A 21,574-nucleotide genomic window follows, 5' to 3' on the forward strand; every position below is an offset into this window, starting at 1 on the left:
CATCATAATTTTGTTATCCTATTTCCTCCCCCTCTTTTGCACTTCTTCCACAGTCTTGTTTCACCTCATTACTTTGTTTACACATTTTATTTTTAGCTTTCTCCAAATTGGGTATTACCTTAACTTTTCTTCTTCTTTTATTGGATGTTCCTGCAGTGCTGTCTCCGCCCAGGTTTTCACTGTCTTTGTCTTTTCTTTCCGTCTCACCTATCCATTCAGTCTCTTCTGGCTCCTCTGTTCCTGCTTGTCCAACTTCATTAAACTCCATCTGTACCTCCTGTGTTAACTCAGTCTTTTCAATCTCATTGTCATTGTCCTTGCTTACATTGTCCTCTCTTTGCCTTGATCCAGTGTCTTCCCTTTGCTCTTCTTCATTGTCTGTCTCATGCATCTGCCCACTCCCCTTCTCTTCTTCATTGTGCTGGTCTCCATACCAGCACTCGCATTTGTCCAGTACACAATTGCATTCTGGACACCTCACCACCTTACAGTCCCTCGCGAAGTGGCCTGTTTCCGAGCATTTGTAACATTTAAAGTCTGGACAGTCCTTCATCACATGATCAGGGCTCATACACAACCTGCAGGTTTTCACCTGCTTGCTATGTATCACTCTATAGTACTGAGGACCATCCTCCATTTCAATTCGAGTACTGTAGGGCAAGGAGGCCACTTCTTTTGGGAACTGTACCTTAAGGAACCTCGTTCCATCTTCTATGTTGGTGCCGGTATAAAATCTTCTTCTTATCTGAGAGACAGGAGTAACCCCCCATCCCTCCAGCTTCTGTAGAATCTCTGCATCATCCAGGTAAGCGGGCAAATGCATGAACGAGACAACAAATTCTCTGTTATTCAATTTTTTAATTTCACATAGTTTTCCTTTAATCATCAATCCTTCGTTCAGATTTTCAATATCTTCTTCCTTTTCAAACGTAATTTCGTACTCCTTCATCATTTTGGGTCTTACAGCCAATATTTTTGTCACATCCAACTTATCTTTCAGCGCTTGTATTATGTCTTCAGCTTTACCTTCATGCACTTCAGTCAAATCCACTACTACTGTAGCTTCTTTGGTGTAGGTTCTTTTATATCTCCTTTCAGGCCCATCCTTTTCTCGTTGAGTTTTTTCCAGTCCGTTTGCCATTTGCCGCCGTGTTCCTCGTGCCAAGTCCGTGTCTGTTGCCGTAGTTCCGTCCATTTTTCAAAAATAAGGAAAACAAAAAACAAACAAAAAAAATAAAAATAAAATGATCCCTCCCAAACAGCTATGCTGTTGGGAGGACAAGTAATAACAAATAACCCAAAAAATTAAACAAAAAACAATTATTAAGACTCAAATAACCAAAAAACAAAAACACACCAAACAATTTTGGGTGAACCTTCTTCACCCTTCTATAGCCACCTCACTTCCTGTTTCACACTAGCTCTCTAGCGCCCTCAGGTTGGTATGGCCGTAAGTGAAGACTGCTGCAAAGAGAGAGCTATTTAGAGATCATCCAATCTAATCGCCAGTACATTATATAAGTAAGAAAGAAAACCCAAAAGCTTAAAGTACCTGGCATTCCTAGCCGGTCTCTCATCCAAGTACTAACCAGACCTAAGCCTGCTAAGATTCAGAGATTGGGCATTGACTCTTTTTTTTTTTTTTTTTTTGCAAAATTATTATATAATTTGTGAAATTTTCCAAAAAGTTTAAAGCACCTGGTATTCCCAGGCAGTCTGTCATCCAAGTACTAACCAGACCTAAGCCTGCTAAGATTCAGAGATTGGGCATTGACTCTTTTTTTTTTTTTGCAAGATTATTATATAATTTGTGAAATTTTCCAAAAAGTTTAAAGCACCTGGTATTCCCAGGCAGTCTCCCATCCATGTACTAACCAGACCCAAACCTGCTAATATTCAGAGATCGGGCATTGACTCTATTTTTTGGCAAAATTATTATATACTAAGTGAAAATTTTCCAAAAAGTTTAAAGCACCTGGTATTCCCAGGCAGTCTCCCATCCATGTACTAACCAAGCCCAAAACTGCTAATATTCAGAGATCGGGCATTGACTCTATTTTTTGGCAAAATTATTATGTACTAAGTGAAAAATTTCCAAAAAGCTTACAGCACCTGGTATTCCCAGGCGGTCTCCCATCCAAGTACTAACCAGGCCCAAACCTGCTTAGCGTCTGAGATCAGACGAGATCGGGCATAGCCAGGTTGGTATGGCCGTAAGTGAAGACTGCTGCAAAGAGAGGGCTATTTAGAGATCATCCAATCTAATCGCCAGTACATTATATAAGTAGGAAAGAAAACCCAAAAGCTTAAAGCACCTGGTATTCCCAGCCGGTCTCTCATCCAAGTACTAACCACACCTAAGCCTGCTAAGATTCAGAGATTGGGCATTGACTCTTTCTTTTTTTTTTTTTTTGCAAGATTATTATATAATTTGTGAAATTTTCCAAAAACTTTAAAGCACATGGTATTCCCTGGCAGTCTCTCATCCAAGTACTAACCAGACCTAAGCCTTCTAAGATTCAGAGATTGGGCATTGACTCTTTCTTTTTTTTTTTTTTGCAAGATTATTATGTAATTTGTGAAATTTTCCAAAAAGTTTAAAGCACCTGGTATTCCCAGGCAGTCTCCCATCCATGTACTAACCAGGCCCAAACCTGCTAATATTCAGAGATCGGGCATTGACTCTATTGTTTGGCCAAATTATTATATACTAAGTGAAAAATTTCCAGAAAGCTTACAGCACCTGGTATTCCCAGGCGGTCTCCCATCCAAGTACTAACCAAGCCCAAACCTGCTTAGCTTCCGAGATCAGACGAGATCGGGCATAGCCAGGTTGGTATGGCCGTAAGCAAAGACTGCCGCAAAGAGATTGCTATTTAGAGATCAGCCAATCTAATCGCCAGTACATTATATAAGTAAGAAAGAAAACCCAAAAGCTTAAAGTACCTGGCATTCCTAGCCGGTCTCTCATCCAAGTACTAACCAGACCTAATCCTGCTAAGATTCAGAGATTGGGCATTGACTCTTTTTTTTTTTTTTTGCAAGATTATTATATAATTTGTGAAATTTTCCAAAAAGTTTAAAGCACCTGGTATTCCCAGGCAGTCTCCCATCCATGTACTAACCAGGCCCAAAACTGCTAATATTCAGAGATCGGGCATTGACTCTATTGTTTGGCCAAATTATTATATACTAAGTGAAAAATTTCCAACAAGCTTACAGCACCTGGTATTCCCAGGCGGTCTCCCATCCAAGTACTAACCAGGCCCAAACCTGCTTAGCATCCGAGATCAGACGAGATCAGGCATAGCCAGGTTGGTATGGCCGTAAGTGAAGACTGCCGCAAAGAGAGAGCTATTTAGAGATCATCCAATCTAATCGCCAGTACATTAAATAAGTAAGAAAGAAAACCCAAAAGCTTAAAGTACCTGGCATTCCTAGCCGGTCTCTCATCCAAGTACTAACCAGACCTAATCCTGCTAAGATTCAGAGATTGGGCATTGACTCTTTTTTTTTTTTTTGCAAAATTATTATATAATTTGTGAAATTTTCCAAAAAGCTTGAAGCACCTGGTATTCCTAGCCGGTCTCTCATCCAAGTACTAACCACACCTAAGCCTGCTAAGATTCAGAGATTGGGCATTGACTCTTTTTTTTTTGCAAAATTATTATATAATTTGTGAAATTTTCCAAAAAGCTTAAAGCACCTGGTATTCCCAGGCAGTCTCTCATCCAAGTACTAACCAGACCTAAGCCTGCTAAGATTCAGAGATTGGGCATTGACTCTCTTTTTTTTTTTTTTGCAAGATTATTATATACTTTGTGAAATGTTCCAAAAAGTTTAAAGCACCTGGTATTCCCAGGCAGTCTCCCATCCATGTACTAACCAGGCCCAAACCTGCTAATATTCAGAGATCGGGCATTGACTCTATTGTTTGGCCAAATTATTATATACTAAGTGAAAAATTTCCAAAAAGCTTACAGCACCTGTTATTCCCAGGCGGTCTCCCATCCAAGTACTAACCAGGCCCAAACCTGCTTAGCTTCCGAGATCAGACGAGATCGGGCATAGCCAGGTTGGTATGGCCGTAAGCGAAGACTGCCGCAAAGAGAGGGCTATTTAGAGATCAGCCAATCTAATCGCCAGTACATTATATAAGTAAGAAAGAAAACCCAAAAGCTTAAAGTACCTGGCATTCCTAGCCGGTCTCTCATCCAAGTACTAACCAGACCTAATCCTGCTAAGATTCAGAGATTGGGCACTGACTCTTTTTTTTTTTTTTTTTTTGTGCAAGATTATTATATAATTTGTGAAATTTTCCAAAAAGTTTAAAGCACCTGGTATTCCCAGGCAGTCTCCCATCCATGTACTAACCAGGCCCAAAACTGCTAATATTTTTTTTTTTTTTTGCAAAATTATTATATAATTTGTGAAATTTTCCAAAAAGCTTGAAGCACCTGGTATTCCTAGCCGGTCTCTCATCCAAGTACTAACCACACCTAAGCCTGCTAAGATTCAGAGATTGGGCACTGACTCTTTTTTTTTTTTTGTGCAAGATTATTATATAATTTGTGAAATTTTCCAAAAAGTTTAAAGCACCTGGTATTCCCAGGCAGTCTCCCATCCATGAACTAACCAGGCCCAAAACTGCTAATATTCAGAGATCGGGCATTGACTCTATTTTTTGGCAAAATTATTATATACTAAGTGAAAAATTTCCAAAAAGCTTACAGCACCTGGTATTCCCAGGCGGTCTCCCATCCAAGTACTAACCAGGCCCAAACCTGCTTAACGTCTGAGATCAGACGAGATCGGGCATAGCCAGGTTGGTATGGCCGTAAGTGAAGACTGCTGCAAAGAGAGGGCTATTTAAAGATAATCCAATCTAATCGCCAGTACATTATATAAGTAGGAAAGAAAACCCAAAAGCTTAAAGCACCTGGTATTCCTAGCCGGTCTCTCATCCAAGTACTAACCACACCTAAGCCTGCTAAGATTCAGAGATTGGGCATTGACTCTTTTTTTTTTTTTTTTTGCAAGATTATTATATAATTTGTGAAATTTTCCAAAAACTTTAAAGCACCTGGTATTCCCAGGCAGTCTCTCATCCAAGTACTAACCAGACCTAAGCCTGCTAAGATTCAGAGATTGGGCATTGACCTTTTTTTTTTTTTTTTGCAAGATTATTATATAATTTGTGAAATTTTCCAAAAAATTTAAAGCACCTGGTATTCCCAGGCAGTCTCCCATCCATGTACTATCCAGGCCCAAACCTGCTAATATTCAGAGATCGGGCATTGACTCTATTTTTTGGCAAAATTATTATATACTAAGTGAAAAATTTCCAAAAAGCTTACAGCACCTGTTATTCCCACGCGGTCTCCCATCCAAGTACTAACCAGGCCCAAACCTGCTTAGCTTACTAGATCAGACGAGATCGGGCATAGCCAGGTTGGTATGGCCGTAAGTGAAGACTGCTGCAAAAAGAGGGCTATTTAGAGATCATCCAATCTAATCGGCAGTACATTATATAAGTAGGAAAGAAAACCCAAAAGCTTAAAGCACCTGGTATTCCCAGCCGGTCTCTCATCCAAGTACTAACCAGACCTTAGCCTGCTAAGATTCAGAGATTGTGCATTGACTCTTTTTTTTTTTTTTTTTGCAAGATTATTATATAATTTGTGAAATTTTCCAAAAAGTTTAAAGCACCTGGTATTCCCAGGCAGTCTCCCATCCATGTACTAACCAGGCCCAAACCTGCTAATATTCAGAGATCGGGCATTGACTCTATTTTTTGGCAAAATTATTATATACTAAGTGAAAAATTTCCAAAAAGCTTACAGCACCTGGTATTCCCAGGCGGTCTCCAATCCAAGTACTAACCAGGCCCAAACCTGCTTAGCTTCTGAGATCAGACAAGATCGGGCATAGCCAGGTTGGTATGGCCGTTAGCGAAGACTGCCGCAAAGAGAGGGCTATTTAGAGATCAGCCAATCTAATCGCCAGTACATTATATACGTAGGTAAGAAAAACCAAAAGCTTAAAGCACCTGGTATTCCTAGCTGGTCTCTCATCCAAGTACTAACCAGACCTAAGCCTGCTAAGATTCAGAGATTGGGCATTGACCTTTTTTTTTTTTTTTTGCAAGATTATTATATAATTTGTGAAATTTTCCAAAAAATTTAAAGCACCTGGTATTCCCAGGCAGTCTCCCATCCATGTACTATCCAGGCCCAAACCTGCTAATATTCAGAGATCGGGCATTGACTCTATTTTTTGGCAAAATTATTATATACTAAGTGAAAAATTTCCAAAAAGCTTACAGCACCTGTTATTCCCACGCGGTCTCTCATCCAAGTACTAACCAGACCTAATCCTGCTAAGATTCAGAGATTGGGCATTGACTCCTTTTTTTTGTTTTTTTTGCAAGGTTATTATGTAATTTGTGAAATTTTCCAAAAAGTTTAAAGCACCTGGTATTCCAAGGCAGTCTCCCATCCATGTGCTAACCAGGCCCAAACCTGCTAATATTCAGAGATCGGGCATTGACTCTATTTTTTGGCAAAATTATTTTATACTAATTGAAAAATTTCCAAAAAGCTTACAGCACCTGGTATTCCCAGGCAGTCTTCAATCCAAGTACTAACCAGGCCCAAACCTGCTTAGCTTCCGAGATCAGACGAGATCGGGCATAGCCAGGTTGGTATGGCCGTAAGCGAAGACTGCCGCAAAGAGAGGGCTATTTAGAGATCATCCAATCTAATCGCCAGTACATTATATAAGTAGGAAAGAAAACCCAAAAGCTTAAAGCACCTGGTATTCCTAGCCGGTCTCTCATCCAAGTACTAACCACACCTAAGCCTGCTAAGATTCAGAGATTGGGCATTGACTCTTTCTTTTTTTTTTTTTTGCAAGATTATTATATAATTTGTGAAATTTTCCAAAAAGTTTAAAGCACCTGGTATTCCCAGGCAGTCTCCCATCCATGTACTAACCAGGCCCAAAACTGCTAATATTCAGAGATCGGCATTGACTCTATTGTTTGGCCAAATTATTATATACTAAGTGAAAAATTTCCAAAAAGCTTACAGCACCTGGTATTCCCAGGCGGTCTCCCATCCAAGTACTAACTAGGCCCAAACCTGCTTAGCATCCGAGATCAGACGAGATCAGGCATAGCTTTTTTTTTTTTTTTTTTTTTTTTTTTATTCAAAAATTATTATATTACAACATTCCATAAATATTTTGTACATGAAAGTCTTATTTACTTTTAAAACAGTCATTTAACATTTTTTTTTTTAAAGACTCAAATAAAAATTAAAAGCATTATTAACATACATTTTAAGAACAATCTAAGTAACATTTTTGCAATAATACATTAAAATGAAAATGTCATTTCAAAGAATGGATTCCCTTTTACAATTTTTTTTTTTTTTTTTTTTTTTTTTTTTTTTTTTTACAAACACTTATTTTTCATCTTTTATATCATAGTAACCAAACAGAAAATTTAGAATAAAGCACATCTTTATCCTAAAAAAATTGCACACATGTATTTTTGCCACCACTCAATTAGTTTCATTGTCTTTAAAGAAAACATGTCTTGCTTCCCCCATTTCCAATTTTCCTCCTTTCCTTTAGCGCTTCTCTTCTTATTTTCTGCTTTTTAAGAACCTGTTGAATGTCTACTCCACCTTTTGTTCTTGCTTTTACACCTCTATTCAGTCTTTATATTCCTTTATTTTCCAAACCAAGAATCCTCCCCCCATTTTCCACTTCTCTTACCTCCTGCAGTATCTTCATTCCCTTATCCTCATCCTTTTCTTGACCTTTTTCATAGTCCATCCCAGTCGTGTCCCCTTCTTCCTTTTCCTTAGAAAAGTCTTTGTTAATCAGATTTATTTCCTCTTTGTCTACCCCTTCTCCCGTCTCCATTCCTTGTTCTCCATCTTTGTTCTTTTCTTCATTCTCATCTTTGTTGGTTTCCTCCTCTTCCTCATTGTCCTGTTCATCTTCCTTTCCTTGAGTCTGCCGCAGTGAATCATTTAAATGCTCAGTTGCAGTATCTCCCATCACCTCCTGTACGTCCATATTTGTGTCCTCATTTACCTCATGTTCCATCTCACATCTGCATCTCATGATTGCTTTGTCGCAGCCTTGGCACCGTGGGACTTTGCAGTCCCGCGCATAATGCCCCTGCTCAAAACAGTCTCGACATTTGAATTGCGGACAGTCCTTTTTCTCATGTTCCACACTTACACAGATCCTGCATGTCTTCAATTGGTTGTCATGAATCACTCTGTAGTACTGCACTCCTTCTTCAGTCATGAACCTGGTATTATATGGCAAAGATGTCACTTCTTTTGGAAACTTTACCTTTAGAAAACGTGTTCCGTCCGCCACTGTTGTCCCCGGATGATATCTCCTTCTTAAAGGCAATATGGGAGTTACTCCCCAATCTATCAGTTTTTGAATGATTTCCTCATCTTCTATATAGCTGGGCAGACTCAAGAAAGATACCATCCTTTCTGTTGCACACAGTTTCCTTATCTCACATTCTTTTCCGTTAATCATGATTCCATTCAACAGTGAATCACAGTCCAACTCACTTTCCATAGTCATTTCAAATTCAATGTTTTTCTTTCTTCTTAGTCCGATCAGTTTTCCAGTTCCTACTTTCTCTTCAACTGATTTAATTATCATTATTACTGTTGTGTTTTCTATATCTTTTACAGTCATTGTTAATGTTGCTTCTTTTCTGTATTGCCTCTGATACTTTGTTTGGTGGCTCAATTTCTTTATCATTTGCTGTCGTTGAGATAAATCATTTCTTTTTTCTTCAACTCCATTATTAGTTCCAGTACCTTCAGTTGCTTGTAGTTCTATTTTTCTGTCTTGTCCATTGGTGTTTCCATCTTGTTTTCTCCTTGAAACCACCTTTGCCCAAGTCTCATTTCTGCTTTCAGCATTCCCTTCATTCATATTCCTTTCCATCTCGTCAGCAACATATCCAGATTCTCTGATCCCCATCTCATGTCCATTTGACAGTCCGTGTCCTTTGTCCATTAAATCTGTCATTTTGTTATATGAAACCCCAAACAGTATAAACTGTTTGGGGTTAAAAAAAAAAAAACACTAACTAATATAAACTCAACACAAACAAAAAAACAAACCAAACAAACAAACAAACTAATAAAATTAAACCAAACTACAAAATGGAAGAGCCTCTCTCTTCCTACTACTGCCAACTCACTTCCTGTTGCACTCTAGCGCCCTCAGGTTGGTATGGCCGTAAGTGAAGACTGCCGCAAAGAGAGGGCTATTTAGAGATCAGCCAATCTAATCGCCAGTACATTATATAAGTAGGAAAGAAAACCCAAAAGCTTAAAGCACCTGGTATTCCCAGTCGGTCTCTCATCCAAGTACTAACCAGACCTAAGCGTGCTAAGATTCAGAGATTGGGCATTGACTCCTTTTTTTTGTTTTTTTTGCAAGGTTATTATGTAATTTGTGAAATTTTCCAAAAAGTTTAAAGCACCTGGTATTCCAAGGCAGTCTCCCATCCATGTGCTAACCAGGCCCAAACCTGCTAATATTCAGAGATCGGGCATTGACTCTATTTTTTGGCAAAATTATTTTATACTAATTGAAAAATTTCCAAAAAGCTTACAGCACCTGGTATTCCCAGGCAGTCTTCAATCCAAGTACTAACCAGGCCCAAACCTGCTTAGCTTCCGAGATCAGACGAGATCGGGCATAGCCAGGTTGGTATGGCCGTAAGCGAAGACTGCCGCAAAGAGAGGGCTATTTAGAGATCATCCAATCTAATCGCCAGTACATTATATAAGTAGGAAAGAAAACCCAAAAGCTTAAAGCACCTGGTATTCCTAGCCGGTCTCTCATCCAAGTACTAACCACACCTAAGCCTGCTAAGATTCAGAGATTGGGCATTGACTCTTTTTTTTTTTTTTTTTTTTTTTTTTTTTTGCAAAATTATTATATAATTTGTGAAATTTTCCAAAAAGCTTAAAGCACCTGGTATTCCCAGGCAGTCTCTCATCCAAGTACTAACCAGACCTAAGCCTGCTAAGATTCAGAGATTGGGCATTGACTCTTTTTTTTTTTTTTTGCAAGATTATTATATACTTTGTGAAATGTTCCAAAAAGTTTAAAGCACCTGGTATTCCCAGGCAGTCTCCCATCCATGTACTAACCAGGCCCAAACCTGCTAATATTCAGAGATTGGGCATTGACTCTATTGTTTGGCCAAATTATTATATACTAAGTGAAAAATTTCCAAAGAGCTTACAGCACCTGGTATTCCCAGGCGGTCTCCCATCCAAGTACTAACCAGGCCCAAACCTGCTTAACGTCTGAGATCAGACGAGATCGGGCATAGCCAGGTTGGTATGGCCGTAAGTGAAGACTGCTGCAAAGAGAGGGCTATTTAAAGATAATCCAATCTAATCGCCAGTACATTATATAAGTAGGAAAGAAAACCCAAAAGCTTAAAGCACCTGGTATTCCTAGCCGGTCTCTCATCCAAATACTAACCACACCTAAGCCTGCTAAGATTCAGAGATTGGGCATTGACTCTTTTTTTTTTTTTTTTTGCAAGATTATTATATAATTTGTGAAATTTTCCAAAAACTTTAAAGCACCTGGTATTCCCAGGCAGTCTCTCATCCAAGTACTAACCAGACCTAAGCCTGCTAAGATTCAGAGATTGGGCATTGACCTTTTTTTTTTTTTTTTTGCAAGATTATTATATAATTTGTGAAATTTTCCAAAAAATTTAAAGCACCTGGTATTCCCAGGCAGTCTCCCATCCATGTACTATCCAGGCCCAAACCTGCTAATATTCAGAGATCGGGCATTGACTCTATTTTTTGGCAAAATTATTATATACTAAGTGAAAATTTTCCAAAAAGCTTACAGCACCTGTTATTCCCACGCGGTCTCCCATCCAAGTACTAACCAGGCCCAAACCTGCTTAGCTTACTAGATCAGACGAGATCGGGCATAGCCAGGTTGGTATGGCCATAAGTGAAGACTGCTGCAAAAAGAGGGCTATTTAGAGATCATCCAATCTAATCGGCAGTACATTATATAAGTAGGAAAGAAAACCCAAAAGCTTAAAGCACCTGGTATTCCCAGCCGGTCTCTCATCCAAGTACTAACCAGACCTAAGCCTGCTAAGATTCAGAGATTGGGCATTGACTCTTTTTTTTTTTTTTTTTGCAAGATTATTATATAATTTGTGAAATTTTCCAAAAAGTTTAAAGCACCTGGTATTCCCAGGCAGTCTCCCATCCATGTACTAACCAGGCCCAAACCTGCTAATATTCAGAGATCGGGCATTGACTCTATTTTTTGGCAAAATTATTATATACTAAGTGAAAAATTTCCAAAAAGCTTACAGCACCTGGTATTCCCAGGCGGTCTCCAATCCAAGTACTAACCAGGCCCAAACCTGCTTAGCTTCTGAGATCAGACAAGATCGGGCATAGCCAGGTTGGTATGGCCGTTAGCGAAGACTGCCGCAAAGAGAGGGCTATTTAGAGATCAGCCAATCTAATCGCCAGTACATTATATACGTAGGTAAGAAAAACCAAAAGCTTAAAGCACCTGGTATTCCTAGCCGGTCTCTCATCCAAGTACTAACCAGACCTAAGCCTGCTAAGATTCAGAGATTGGGCATTGACCTTTTTTTTTTTTTTTTGCAAGATTATTATATAATTTGTGAAATTTTCCAAAAAATTTAAAGCACCTGGTATTCCCAGGCAGTCTCCCATCCATGTACTATCCAGGCCCAAACCTGCTAATATTCAGAGATCGGGCATTGACTCTATTTTTTGGCAAAATTATTATATACTAAGTGAAAAATTTCCAAAAAGCTTACAGCACCTGTTATTCCCACGCGGTCTCTCATCCAAGTACTAACCAGACCTAATCCTGCTAAGATTCAGAGATTGGGCATTGACTCCTTTTTTTTTGTTTTTTTTGCAAGGTTATTATGTAATTTGTGAAATTTTCCAAAAAGTTTAAAGCACCTGGTATTCCAAGGCAGTCTCCCATCCATGTGCTAACCAGGCCCAAACCTGCTAATATTCAGAGATCGGGCATTGACTCTATTTTTTGGCAAAATTATTTTATACTAATTGAAAAATTTCCAAAAAGCTTACAGCACCTGGTATTCCCAGGCAGTCTTCAATCCAAGTACTAACCAGGCCCAAACCTGCTTAGCTTCCGAGATCAGACGAGATCGGGCATAGCCAGGTTGGTATGGCCGTAAGCGAAGACTGCCGCAAAGAGAGGGCTATTTAGAGATCATCCAATCTAATCGCCAGTACATTACAGTCGCCAGTACATTACAGTTTTTTTTACAGAAAAATTTCCAAAAAGCTTACAGCACCTGGTATTCCCAGGCGGTCTCTCATCCAAGTACTAACCAGACCTAAGCCTGCTAAGATTCAGAGATTGGGCATTGACTCTTTTTTTTTTTTTTTGCAAGATTATTATATACTTTGTGAAATGTTCCAAAAAGTTTAAAGCACCTGGTATTCCCAGGCAGTCTCCCATCCATGTACTAACCAGGCCCAAACCTGCTAATATTCAGAGATTGGGCATTGACTCTATTGTTTGGCCAAATTATTATATACTAAGTGAAAAATTTCCAAAGAGCTTACAGCACCTGGTATTCCCAGGCGGTCTCCCATCCAAGTACTAACCAGGCCCAAACCTGCTTAACGTCTGAGATCAGACGAGATCGGGCATAGCCAGGTTGGTATGGCCGTAAGTGAAGACTGCTGCAAAGAGAGGGCTATTTAAAGATAATCCAATCTAATCGCCAGTACATTATATAAGTAGGAAAGAAAACCCAAAAGCTTAAAGCACCTGGTATTCCTAGCCGGTCTCTCATCCAAATACTAACCACACCTAAGCCTGCTAAGATTCAGAGATTGGGCATTGACTCTTTTTTTTTTTTTTTTGCAAGATTATTATATAATTTGTGAAATTTTCCAAAAACTTTAAAGCACCTGGTATTCCCAGGCAGTCTCTCATCCAAGTACTAACCAGACCTAAGCCTGCTAAGATTCAGAGATTGGGCATTGACCTTTTTTTTTTTTTTTTTGCAAGATTATTATATAATTTGTGAAATTTTCCAAAAAATTTAAAGCACCTGGTATTCCCAGGCAGTCTCCCATCCATGTACTATCCAGGCCCAAACCTGCTAATATTCAGAGATCGGGCATTGACTATTTTTTGGCAAAATTATTATATACTAAGTGAAAATTTTCCAAAAAGCTTACAGCACCTGTTATTCCCACGCGGTCTCCCATCCAAGTACTAACCAGGCCCAAACCTGCTTAGCTTACTAGATCAGACGAGATCGGGCATAGCCAGGTTGGTATGGCCATAAGTGAAGACTGCTGCAAAAAGAGGGCTATTTAGAGATCATCCAATCTAATCGGCAGTACATTATATAAGTAGGAAAGAAAACCCAAAAGCTTAAAGCACCTGGTATTCCCAGCCGGTCTCTCATCCAAGTACTAACCAGACCTAAGCCTGCTAAGATTCAGAGATTGGGCATTGACTCTTTTTTTTTTTTTTTTTGCAAGATTATTATATAATTTGTGAAATTTTCCAAAAAGTTTAAAGCACCTGGTATTCCCAGGCAGTCTCCCATCCATGTACTAACCAGGCCCAAACCTGCTAATATTCAGAGATCGGGCATTGACTCTATTTTTTGGCAAAATTATTATATACTAAGTGAAAAATTTCCAAAAAGCTTACAGCACCTGGTATTCCCAGGCGGTCTCCAATCCAAGTACTAACCAGGCCCAAACCTGCTTAGCTTCTGAGATCAGACAAGATCGGGCATAGCCAGGTTGGTATGGCCGTTAGCGAAGACTGCCGCAAAGAGAGGGCTATTTAGAGATCAGCCAATCTAATCGCCAGTACATTATATACGTAGGTAAGAAAAACCAAAAGCTTAAAGCACCTGGTATTCCTAGCCGGTCTCTCATCCAAGTACTAACCAGACCTAAGCCTGCTAAGATTCAGAGATTGGGCATTGACCTTTTTTTTTTTTTTTTGCAAGATTATTATATAATTTGTGAAATTTTCCAAAAAATTTAAAGCACCTGGTATTCCCAGGCAGTCTCCCATCCATGTACTATCCAGGCCCAAACCTGCTAATATTCAGAGATCGGGCATTGACTCTATTTTTTGGCAAAATTATTATATACTAAGTGAAAAATTTCCAAAAAGCTTACAGCACCTGTTATTCCCACGCGGTCTCTCATCCAAGTACTAACCAGACCTAATCCTGCTAAGATTCAGAGATTGGGCATTGACTCCTTTTTTTTTGTTTTTTTTGCAAGGTTATTATGTAATTTGTGAAATTTTCCAAAAAGTTTAAAGCACCTGGTATTCCAAGGCAGTCTCCCATCCATGTGCTAACCAGGCCCAAACCTGCTAATATTCAGAGATCGGGCATTGACTCTATTTTTTGGCAAAATTATTTTATACTAATTGAAAAATTTCCAAAAAGCTTACAGCACCTGGTATTCCCAGGCAGTCTTCAATCCAAGTACTAACCAGGCCCAAACCTGCTTAGCTTCCGAGATCAGACGAGATCGGGCATAGCCAGGTTGGTATGGCCGTAAGCGAAGACTGCCGCAAAGAGAGGGCTATTTAGAGATCATCCAATCTAATCGCCAGTACATTACAGTCGCCAGTACATTACAGTTTTTTTTACAGAAAAATTTCCAAAAAGCTTACAGCACCTGGTATTCCCAGGCGGTCTCCCATCCAAGTACTAACTAGGCCCAAACCTGCTTAGCATCCGAGATCAGACGAGATCAGGCATAGCTGTTTTTTTTTTTTTTTTTTTTTTTTTTTATTCAAAAATTATTATATTACAACATTCCATAAATATTTTGTACATGAAAGTCTTATTTACTTTTAAAACAGTCATTTAACATTTTTTTTTTAAAAGACTCAAATAAAAATTAAAAGCATTATTAACATACATTTTAAGAACAATCTAAGTAACATTTTTGCAATAATACATTAAAATGAAAATGTCATTTCAAAGAATGGATTCCCTTTTACAATTTTTTTTTTTTTTTTTTTTTTTTTTTTTTTTTTTACAAACACTTATTTTTCATCTTTTATATCATAGTAACCAAACAGAAAATTTAGAATAAAGCACATCTTTATCCTAAAAAAATTGCACACATGTATTTTTGCCACCACTCAATTAGTTTCATTGTCTTTAAAGAAAACATGTCTTGCTTCCCCCATTTCCAATTTTCCTCCTTTCCTTTAGCGCTTCTCTTCTTATTTTCTGCTTTTTAAGAACCTGTTGAATGTCTACTCCACCTTTTGTTCTTGCTTTTACACCTCTATTCAGTCTTTCTATTCCTTTATTTTCCAAACCAAGAATCCTCCCCCCATTTTCCACTTCTCTTACCTCCTGCAGTATCTTCATTCCCTTATCCTCATCCTTTTCTTGACCTTTTTCATAGTCCATCCCAGTCGTGTCCCCTTCTTCCTTTTCCTTAGAAAAGTCTTTGTTAATCAGATTTATTTCCTCTTTGTCTACCCCTTCTCCCGTCTCCATTCCTTGTTCTCCATCTTTGTTCTTTTCTTCATTCTGATCTTTGTTGGTTTCCTCCTCTTCCTCATTGTCCTGTTCATCTTCCTTTCCTTGAGTCTGCCGCAGTGAATCATTTAAATGCTCAGTTGCAGTATCTCCCATCACCTCCTGTACGTCCATATTTGTGTCCTCATTTACCTCATGTTCCATCTCACATCTGCATCTCATGATTGCTTTGTCGCAGCCTTGGCACCGTGGGACTTTGCAGTCCCACGCATAATGCCCCTGCTCAAAACAGTCTCGACATTTGAATTGCGGACAGTCCTTTTTCTCATGTTCCACACTTACACAGATCCTGCATGTCTTCAATTGGTTGTCATGAATCACTCTGTAGTACTGCACTCCTTCTTCAGTCATGAACCTGGTATTATATGGCAAAGATGTCACTTCTTTTGGAAACTTTACCTTTAGAAAACGTGTTCTGTCCGCCACTGTTGTCCCCGGATGATATCTCCTTCTTAAAGGCAATATGGGAGTTACTCCCCAATCTATCAGTTTTTGAATGATTTCCTCATCTTCTATATAGCTGGGCAGACTCAAGAAAGATACCATCCTTTCTGTTGCACACAGTTTCCTTATCTCACATTCTTTTCCGTTAATCATGATTCCATTCAACAGTGAATCACAGTCCAACTCACTTTCCATAGTCATTTCAAATTCAATGTTTTTCTTTCTTCTTAGTCCGATCAGTTTTCCAGTTCCTACTTTCTCTTCAACTGATTTAATTATCATTATTACTGTTGTGTTTTCTATATCTTTTACAGTCATTGTTAATGTTGCTTCTTTTCTGTATTGCCTCTGATACTTTGTTTGGTGGCTCAATTTCTTTATCATTTGCTGTCGTTGAGATAAATCATTTCTTTTTTCTTCAACTCCAATTTTAGTTCCAGTACCTTCAGTTGCTTGTAGTTCTATTTTTCTGTCTTGTCCATTGGTGTTTCCATCTTGTTTTCTCCTTGAAACCACCTTTGCCCAAGTCTCATTTCTGCTTTCAGCATTCCCTTCATTCATATTCCTTTCCATCTCGTCAGCAACATATCCAGATTCTCTGATCCCCATCTCATGTCCATTTGACAGTCCGTGTCCTTTGTCCATTAAATCTGTCATTTTGTTATATGAAACCCCAAACAGTATAAACTGTTTGGGGTTAAAAAAAAAACACTAACTAATATAAACTCAACACAAACAAAAAAACAAACCAAACAAACAAACAAACTAATAAAATTAAACCAAACTACAAAATGGAAGAGCCTCTCTCTTCCTACTACTGCCAACTCACTTCCTGTTGCACTCTAGCGCCCTCAGGTTGGTATGGCCGTAAGTGAAGACTGCCGCAAAGAGAGGGCTATTTAGAGATCAGCCAATCTAATCGCCAGTACATTATATAAGTAGGAAAGAAAACCCAAAAGCTTAAAGCACCTGGTATTCCCAGTCGGTCTCTCATCCAAGTACTAACCAGACCTAAGCGTGCTAAGATTCAGAGATTGGGCATTGACTCCTTTTTTTTGTTTTTTTTGCAAGGTTATTATGTAATTTGTGAAATTTTCCAAAAAGTTTAAAGCACCTGGTATTCCAAGGCAGTCTCCCATCCATGTGCTAACCAGGCCCAAACCTGCTAATATTCAGAGATCGGGCATTGACTCTATTTTTTGGCAAAATTATTTTATACTAATTGAAAAATTTCCAAAAAGCTTACAGCACCTGGTATTCCCAGGCAGTCTTCAATCCAAGTACTAACCAGGCCCAAACCTGCTTAGCTTCCGAGATCAGACGAGATCGGGCATAGCCAGGTTGGTATGGCCGTAAGCGAAGACTGCCGCAAAGAGAGGGCTATTTAGAGATCATCCAATCTAATCGCCAGTACATTATATAAGTAGGAAAGAAAACCCAAAAGCTTAAAGCACCTGGTATTCCTAGCCGGTCTCTCATCCAAGTACTAACCACACCTAAGCCTGCTAAGATTCAGAGATTGGGCATTGACTCTTTTTTTTTTTTTTTTTTTTTTTTTTTTTGCAAAATTATTATATAATTTGTGAAATTTTCCAAAAAGCTTAAAGCACCTGGTATTCCCAGGCAGTCTCTCATCCAAGTACTAACCAGACCTAAGCCTGCTAAGATTCAGAGATTGGGCATTGACTCTTTTTTTTTTTTTTTGCAAGATTATTATATACTTTGTGAAATGTTCCAAAAAGTTTAAAGCACCTGGTATTCCCAGGCAGTCTCCCATCCATGTACTAACCAGGCCCAAACCTGCTAATATTCAGAGATTGGGCATTGACTCTATTGTTTGGCCAAATTATTATATACTAAGTGAAAAATTTCCAAAGAGCTTACAGCACCTGGTATTCCCAGGCGGTCTCCCATCCAAGTACTAACCAGGCCCAAACCTGCTTAACGTCTGAGATCAGACGAGATCGGGCATAGCCAGGTTGGTATGGCCGTAAGTGAAGACTGCTGCAAAGAGAGGGCTATTTAAAGATAATCCAATCTAATCGCCAGTACATTATATAAGTAGGAAAGAAAACCCAAAAGCTTAAAGCACCTGGTATTCCCAGCCGGTCTCTCATCCAAGTACTAACCAGACCTAAGCCTGCTAAGATTCAGAGATTGGGCATTGACTCTTTTTTTTTTTTTTTTTGCAAGATTATTATATAATTTGTGAAATTTTCCAAAAAGTTTAAAGCACCTGGTATTCCCAGGCAGTCTCCCATCCATGTACTAACCAGGCCCAAACCTGCTAATATTCAGAGATCGGGCATTGACTCTATTTTTTGGCAAAATGATTATATACTAAGTGAAAAATTTCCAAAAAGCTTACAGCACCTGGTATTCCCAGGCGGTCTCCAATCCAAGTACTAACCAGGCCCAAACCTGCTTAGCTTCTGAGATCAGACAAGATCGGGCATAGCCAGGTTGGTATGGCCGTTAGCGAAGACTGCCGCAAAGAGAGGGCTATTTAGAGATCAGCCAATCTAATCGCCAGTACATTATATACGTAGGTAAGAAAAACCAAAAGCTTAAAGCACCTGGTATTCCTAGCCGGTCTCTCATCCAAGTACTAACCAGACCTAAGCCTGCTAAGATTCAGAGATTGGGCATTGACCTTTTTTTTTTTTTTTTGCAAGATTATTATATAATTTGTGAAATTTTCCAAAAAATTTAAAGCACCTGGTATTCCCAGGCAGTCTCCCATCCATGTACTATCCAGGCCCAAACCTGCTAATATTCAGAGATCGGGCATTGACTCTATTTTTTGGCAAAATTATTATATACTAAGTGAAAAATTTCCAAAAAGCTTACAGCACCTGGTATTCCCACGCGGTCTCTCATCCAAGTACTAACCAGACCTAATCCTGCTAAGATTCAGAGATTGGGCATTGACTCCTTTTTTTTGTTTTTTTTGCAAGGTTATTATGTAATTTGTGAAATTTTCCAAAAAGTTTAAAGCACCTGGTATTCCAAGGCAGTCTCCCATCCATGTGCTAACCAGGCCCAAACCTGCTAATATTCAGAGATCGGGCATTGACTCTATTTTTTGGCAAAATTATTTTATACTAATTGAAAAATTTCCAAAAAGCTTACAGCACCTGGTATTCCCAGGCAGTCTTCAATCCAAGTACTAACCAGGCCCAAACCTGCTTAGCTTCCGAGATCAGACGAGATCGGGCATAGCCAGGTTGGTATGGCCGTAAGCGAAGACTGCCGCAAAGAGAGGGCTATTTAGAGATCATCCAATCTAATCGCCAGTACATTACAGTCGCCAGTACATTACAGTTTTTTTTACAGAAAAATTTCCAAAAAGCTTACAGCACCTGGTATTCCCAGGCGGTCTCCCATCCAAGTACTAACTAGGCCCAAACCTGCTTAGCATCCGAGATCAGACGAGATCAGGCATAGCTTTTTTTTTTTTTTTTTTTTTTTTTTTTTTATTCAAAAATTATTATATTACAACATTCCATAAATATTTTGTACATGAAAGTCTTATTTACTTTTAAAACAGTCATTTAACATTTTTTTTTAAAAGACTCAAATAAAAATTAAAAGCATTATTAACATACATTTTAAGAACAATCTAAGTAACATCTTTGCAATAATACATTAAAATGAAAATGTCATTTCAAAGAATGGATTCCCTTTTACAATTTTTTTTTTTTTTTTTTTTTTTTTTTTTTTTTTACAAACACTTATTTTTCATCTTTTATATCATAGTAACCAAACAGAAAATTTAGAATAAAGCACATCTTTATCCTAAAAAAATTGCACACATGTATTTTTGCCACCACTCAATTAGTTTCATTGTCTTTAAAGAAAACATGTCTTGCTTCCCCCATTTCCAATTTTCCTCCTTTCCTTTAGCGCTTCTCTTCTTATTTTCTGCTTTTTAAGAACCTGTTGAATGTCTACTCCACCTTTTGTTCTTGCTTTTACACCTCTATTCAGTCTTTCTATTCCTTTATTTTCCAAACCAAGAATCCTCCCCCCATTTTCCACTTCTCTTACCTCCTGCAGTATCTTCATTCCCTTATCCTCATCCTTTTCTTGACCTTTTTCATAGTCCATCCCAGTCGTGTCCCCTTCTTCCTTTTCCTTAGAAAAGTCTTTGTTAATCAGATTTATTTCCTCTTTGTCTACCCCTTCTCCCGTCTCCATTCCTTGTTCTCCATCTTTGTTCTTTTCTTCATTCTCATCTTTGTTGGTTTCCTCCTCTTCCTCATTGTCCTGTTCATCTTCCTTTCCTTGAGTCTGCCGCAGTGAATCATTTAAATGCTCAGTTGCAGTATCTCCCATCACCTCCTGTACGTCCATATTTGTGTCCTCATTTACCTCATGTTCCATCTCACATCTGCATCTCATGATTGCTTTGTCGCAGCCTTGGCACCGTGGGACTTTGCAGTCCCGCGCATAATGCCCCTGCTCAAAACAGTCTCGACATTTGAATTGCGGACAGTCCTTTTTCTCATGTTCCACACTTACACAGATCCTGCATGTCTTCAATTGGTTGTCATGAATCACTCTGTAGTACTGCACTCCTTCTTCAGTCATGAACCTGGTATTATATGGCAAAGATGTCACTTCTTTTGGAAACTTTACCTTTAGAAAACGTGTTCTGTCCGCCACTGTTGTCCCCGGATGATATCTCCTTCTTAAAGGCAATATGGGAGTTACTCCCCAATCTATCAGTTTTTGAATGATTTCCTCATCTTCTATATAGCTGGGCAGACTCAAGAAAGATACCATCCTTTCTGTTGCACACAGTTTCCTTATCTCACATTCTTTTCCGTTAATCATGATTCCATTCAACAGTGAATCACAGTCCAACTCACTTTCCATAGTCATTTCAAATTCAATGTTTTTCTTTCTTCTTAGTCCGATCAGTTTTCCAGTTCCTACTTTCTCTTCAACTGATTTAATTATCATTATTACTGTTGTGTTTTCTATATCTTTTACAGTCATTGTTAATGTTGCTTCTTTTCTGTATTGCCTCTGATACTTTGTTTGGTGGCTCAATTTCTTTATCATTTGCTGTCGTTGAGATAAATCATTTCTTTTTTCTTCAACTCCATTATTAGTTCCAGTACCTTCAGTTGCTTGTAGTTCTATTTTTCTGTCTTGTCCATTGGTGTTTCCATCTTGTTTTCTCCTTGAAACCACCTTTGCCCAAGTCTCATTTCTGCTTTCAGCATTCCCTTCATTCATATTCCTTTCCATCTCGTCAGCAACATATCCAGATTCTCTGATCCCCATCTCATGTCCATTTGACAGTCCGTGTCCTTTGTCCATTAAATCTGTCATTTTGTTATATGAAACCCCAAACAGTATAAACTGTTTGGGGTTAAAAAAAAAACACTAACTAATATAAACTCAACACAAACAAAAAAACAAACCAAACAAACAAACAAACTAATAAAA

The 21,574-nt window shown here is 38.6% G+C and overlaps 1 protein-coding gene, 14 non-coding genes and 7 pseudogenes across 17 annotated transcripts in view; all 22 read right to left on the reverse strand.

The window, feature by feature from the left end:
- The window catches only part of LOC127947410 (glutamic acid-rich protein-like), a 255,412-nt gene extending 234,681 nt beyond the window's left edge, over window positions 1-20,731 (reverse strand). Inside the window, exon 1 of one of the 3 annotated variants that reach the window (XM_052544520.1) lies at window positions 20,456-20,731. In XM_052544520.1, coding sequence (XP_052400480.1) covers window positions 20,456-20,707 — 252 coding nt within the window. In that variant the 5' untranslated portion in view covers window positions 20,708-20,731. Of the gene's footprint in view, window positions 1-8,073; window positions 8,350-15,769; window positions 15,867-20,455 lie in introns of those variants that run through there. The other 2 variants (XM_052544521.1, XM_052544519.1) reach the window with 2 other exon arrangements.
- LOC127947619 (5S ribosomal RNA) lies at window positions 2,101-2,219 on the reverse strand. Its single transcript, XR_008151415.1, has one exon. It is a non-coding gene; the product is annotated as a 5S ribosomal RNA (ribosomal RNA).
- Window positions 2,732-2,850, reverse strand: LOC127947986 (5S ribosomal RNA). Its single transcript, XR_008151733.1, has one exon. It is a non-coding gene; the product is annotated as a 5S ribosomal RNA (ribosomal RNA).
- On the reverse strand, window positions 3,214-3,332 carry LOC127947591 (5S ribosomal RNA). Its single transcript, XR_008151388.1, has one exon. It is a non-coding gene; the product is annotated as a 5S ribosomal RNA (ribosomal RNA).
- Window positions 3,975-4,093, reverse strand: LOC127948072 (5S ribosomal RNA). The gene has a single exon (XR_008151820.1). It is a non-coding gene; the product is annotated as a 5S ribosomal RNA (ribosomal RNA).
- On the reverse strand, window positions 4,725-4,843 carry LOC127947585 (5S ribosomal RNA). The gene has a single exon (XR_008151382.1). It is a non-coding gene; the product is annotated as a 5S ribosomal RNA (ribosomal RNA).
- LOC127947783 (uncharacterized) lies at window positions 5,351-5,469 on the reverse strand (annotated as a pseudogene).
- Window positions 5,835-5,953, reverse strand: LOC127947778 (uncharacterized; annotated as a pseudogene).
- Window positions 6,599-6,717, reverse strand: LOC127947565 (5S ribosomal RNA). Its single transcript, XR_008151363.1, has one exon. It is a non-coding gene; the product is annotated as a 5S ribosomal RNA (ribosomal RNA).
- Window positions 9,661-9,779, reverse strand: LOC127947567 (5S ribosomal RNA). The gene has a single exon (XR_008151365.1). It is a non-coding gene; the product is annotated as a 5S ribosomal RNA (ribosomal RNA).
- Window positions 10,300-10,418, reverse strand: LOC127947586 (5S ribosomal RNA). The gene has a single exon (XR_008151383.1). It is a non-coding gene; the product is annotated as a 5S ribosomal RNA (ribosomal RNA).
- LOC127947791 (uncharacterized) lies at window positions 10,927-11,045 on the reverse strand (annotated as a pseudogene).
- Window positions 11,411-11,529, reverse strand: LOC127947779 (uncharacterized; annotated as a pseudogene).
- On the reverse strand, window positions 12,176-12,294 carry LOC127947568 (5S ribosomal RNA). The gene has a single exon (XR_008151366.1). It is a non-coding gene; the product is annotated as a 5S ribosomal RNA (ribosomal RNA).
- Window positions 12,680-12,798, reverse strand: LOC127947587 (5S ribosomal RNA). The gene has a single exon (XR_008151384.1). It is a non-coding gene; the product is annotated as a 5S ribosomal RNA (ribosomal RNA).
- LOC127947793 (uncharacterized) lies at window positions 13,304-13,422 on the reverse strand (annotated as a pseudogene).
- Window positions 13,788-13,906, reverse strand: LOC127947780 (uncharacterized; annotated as a pseudogene).
- Window positions 14,553-14,671, reverse strand: LOC127947569 (5S ribosomal RNA). Its single transcript, XR_008151367.1, has one exon. It is a non-coding gene; the product is annotated as a 5S ribosomal RNA (ribosomal RNA).
- LOC127947570 (5S ribosomal RNA) lies at window positions 17,354-17,472 on the reverse strand. Its single transcript, XR_008151368.1, has one exon. It is a non-coding gene; the product is annotated as a 5S ribosomal RNA (ribosomal RNA).
- On the reverse strand, window positions 17,992-18,110 carry LOC127947588 (5S ribosomal RNA). Its single transcript, XR_008151385.1, has one exon. It is a non-coding gene; the product is annotated as a 5S ribosomal RNA (ribosomal RNA).
- LOC127947781 (uncharacterized) lies at window positions 18,476-18,594 on the reverse strand (annotated as a pseudogene).
- LOC127947571 (5S ribosomal RNA) lies at window positions 19,240-19,358 on the reverse strand. The gene has a single exon (XR_008151369.1). It is a non-coding gene; the product is annotated as a 5S ribosomal RNA (ribosomal RNA).
- Window positions 20,732-21,574: the final 843 nt, after the last annotated feature.

This window comes from Carassius gibelio, chromosome A25, assembly GCF_023724105.1.
Source record: "Carassius gibelio isolate Cgi1373 ecotype wild population from Czech Republic chromosome A25, carGib1.2-hapl.c, whole genome shotgun sequence".
In the NCBI taxonomy this organism is placed as follows: domain Eukaryota; kingdom Metazoa; phylum Chordata; class Actinopteri; order Cypriniformes; family Cyprinidae; genus Carassius; species Carassius gibelio.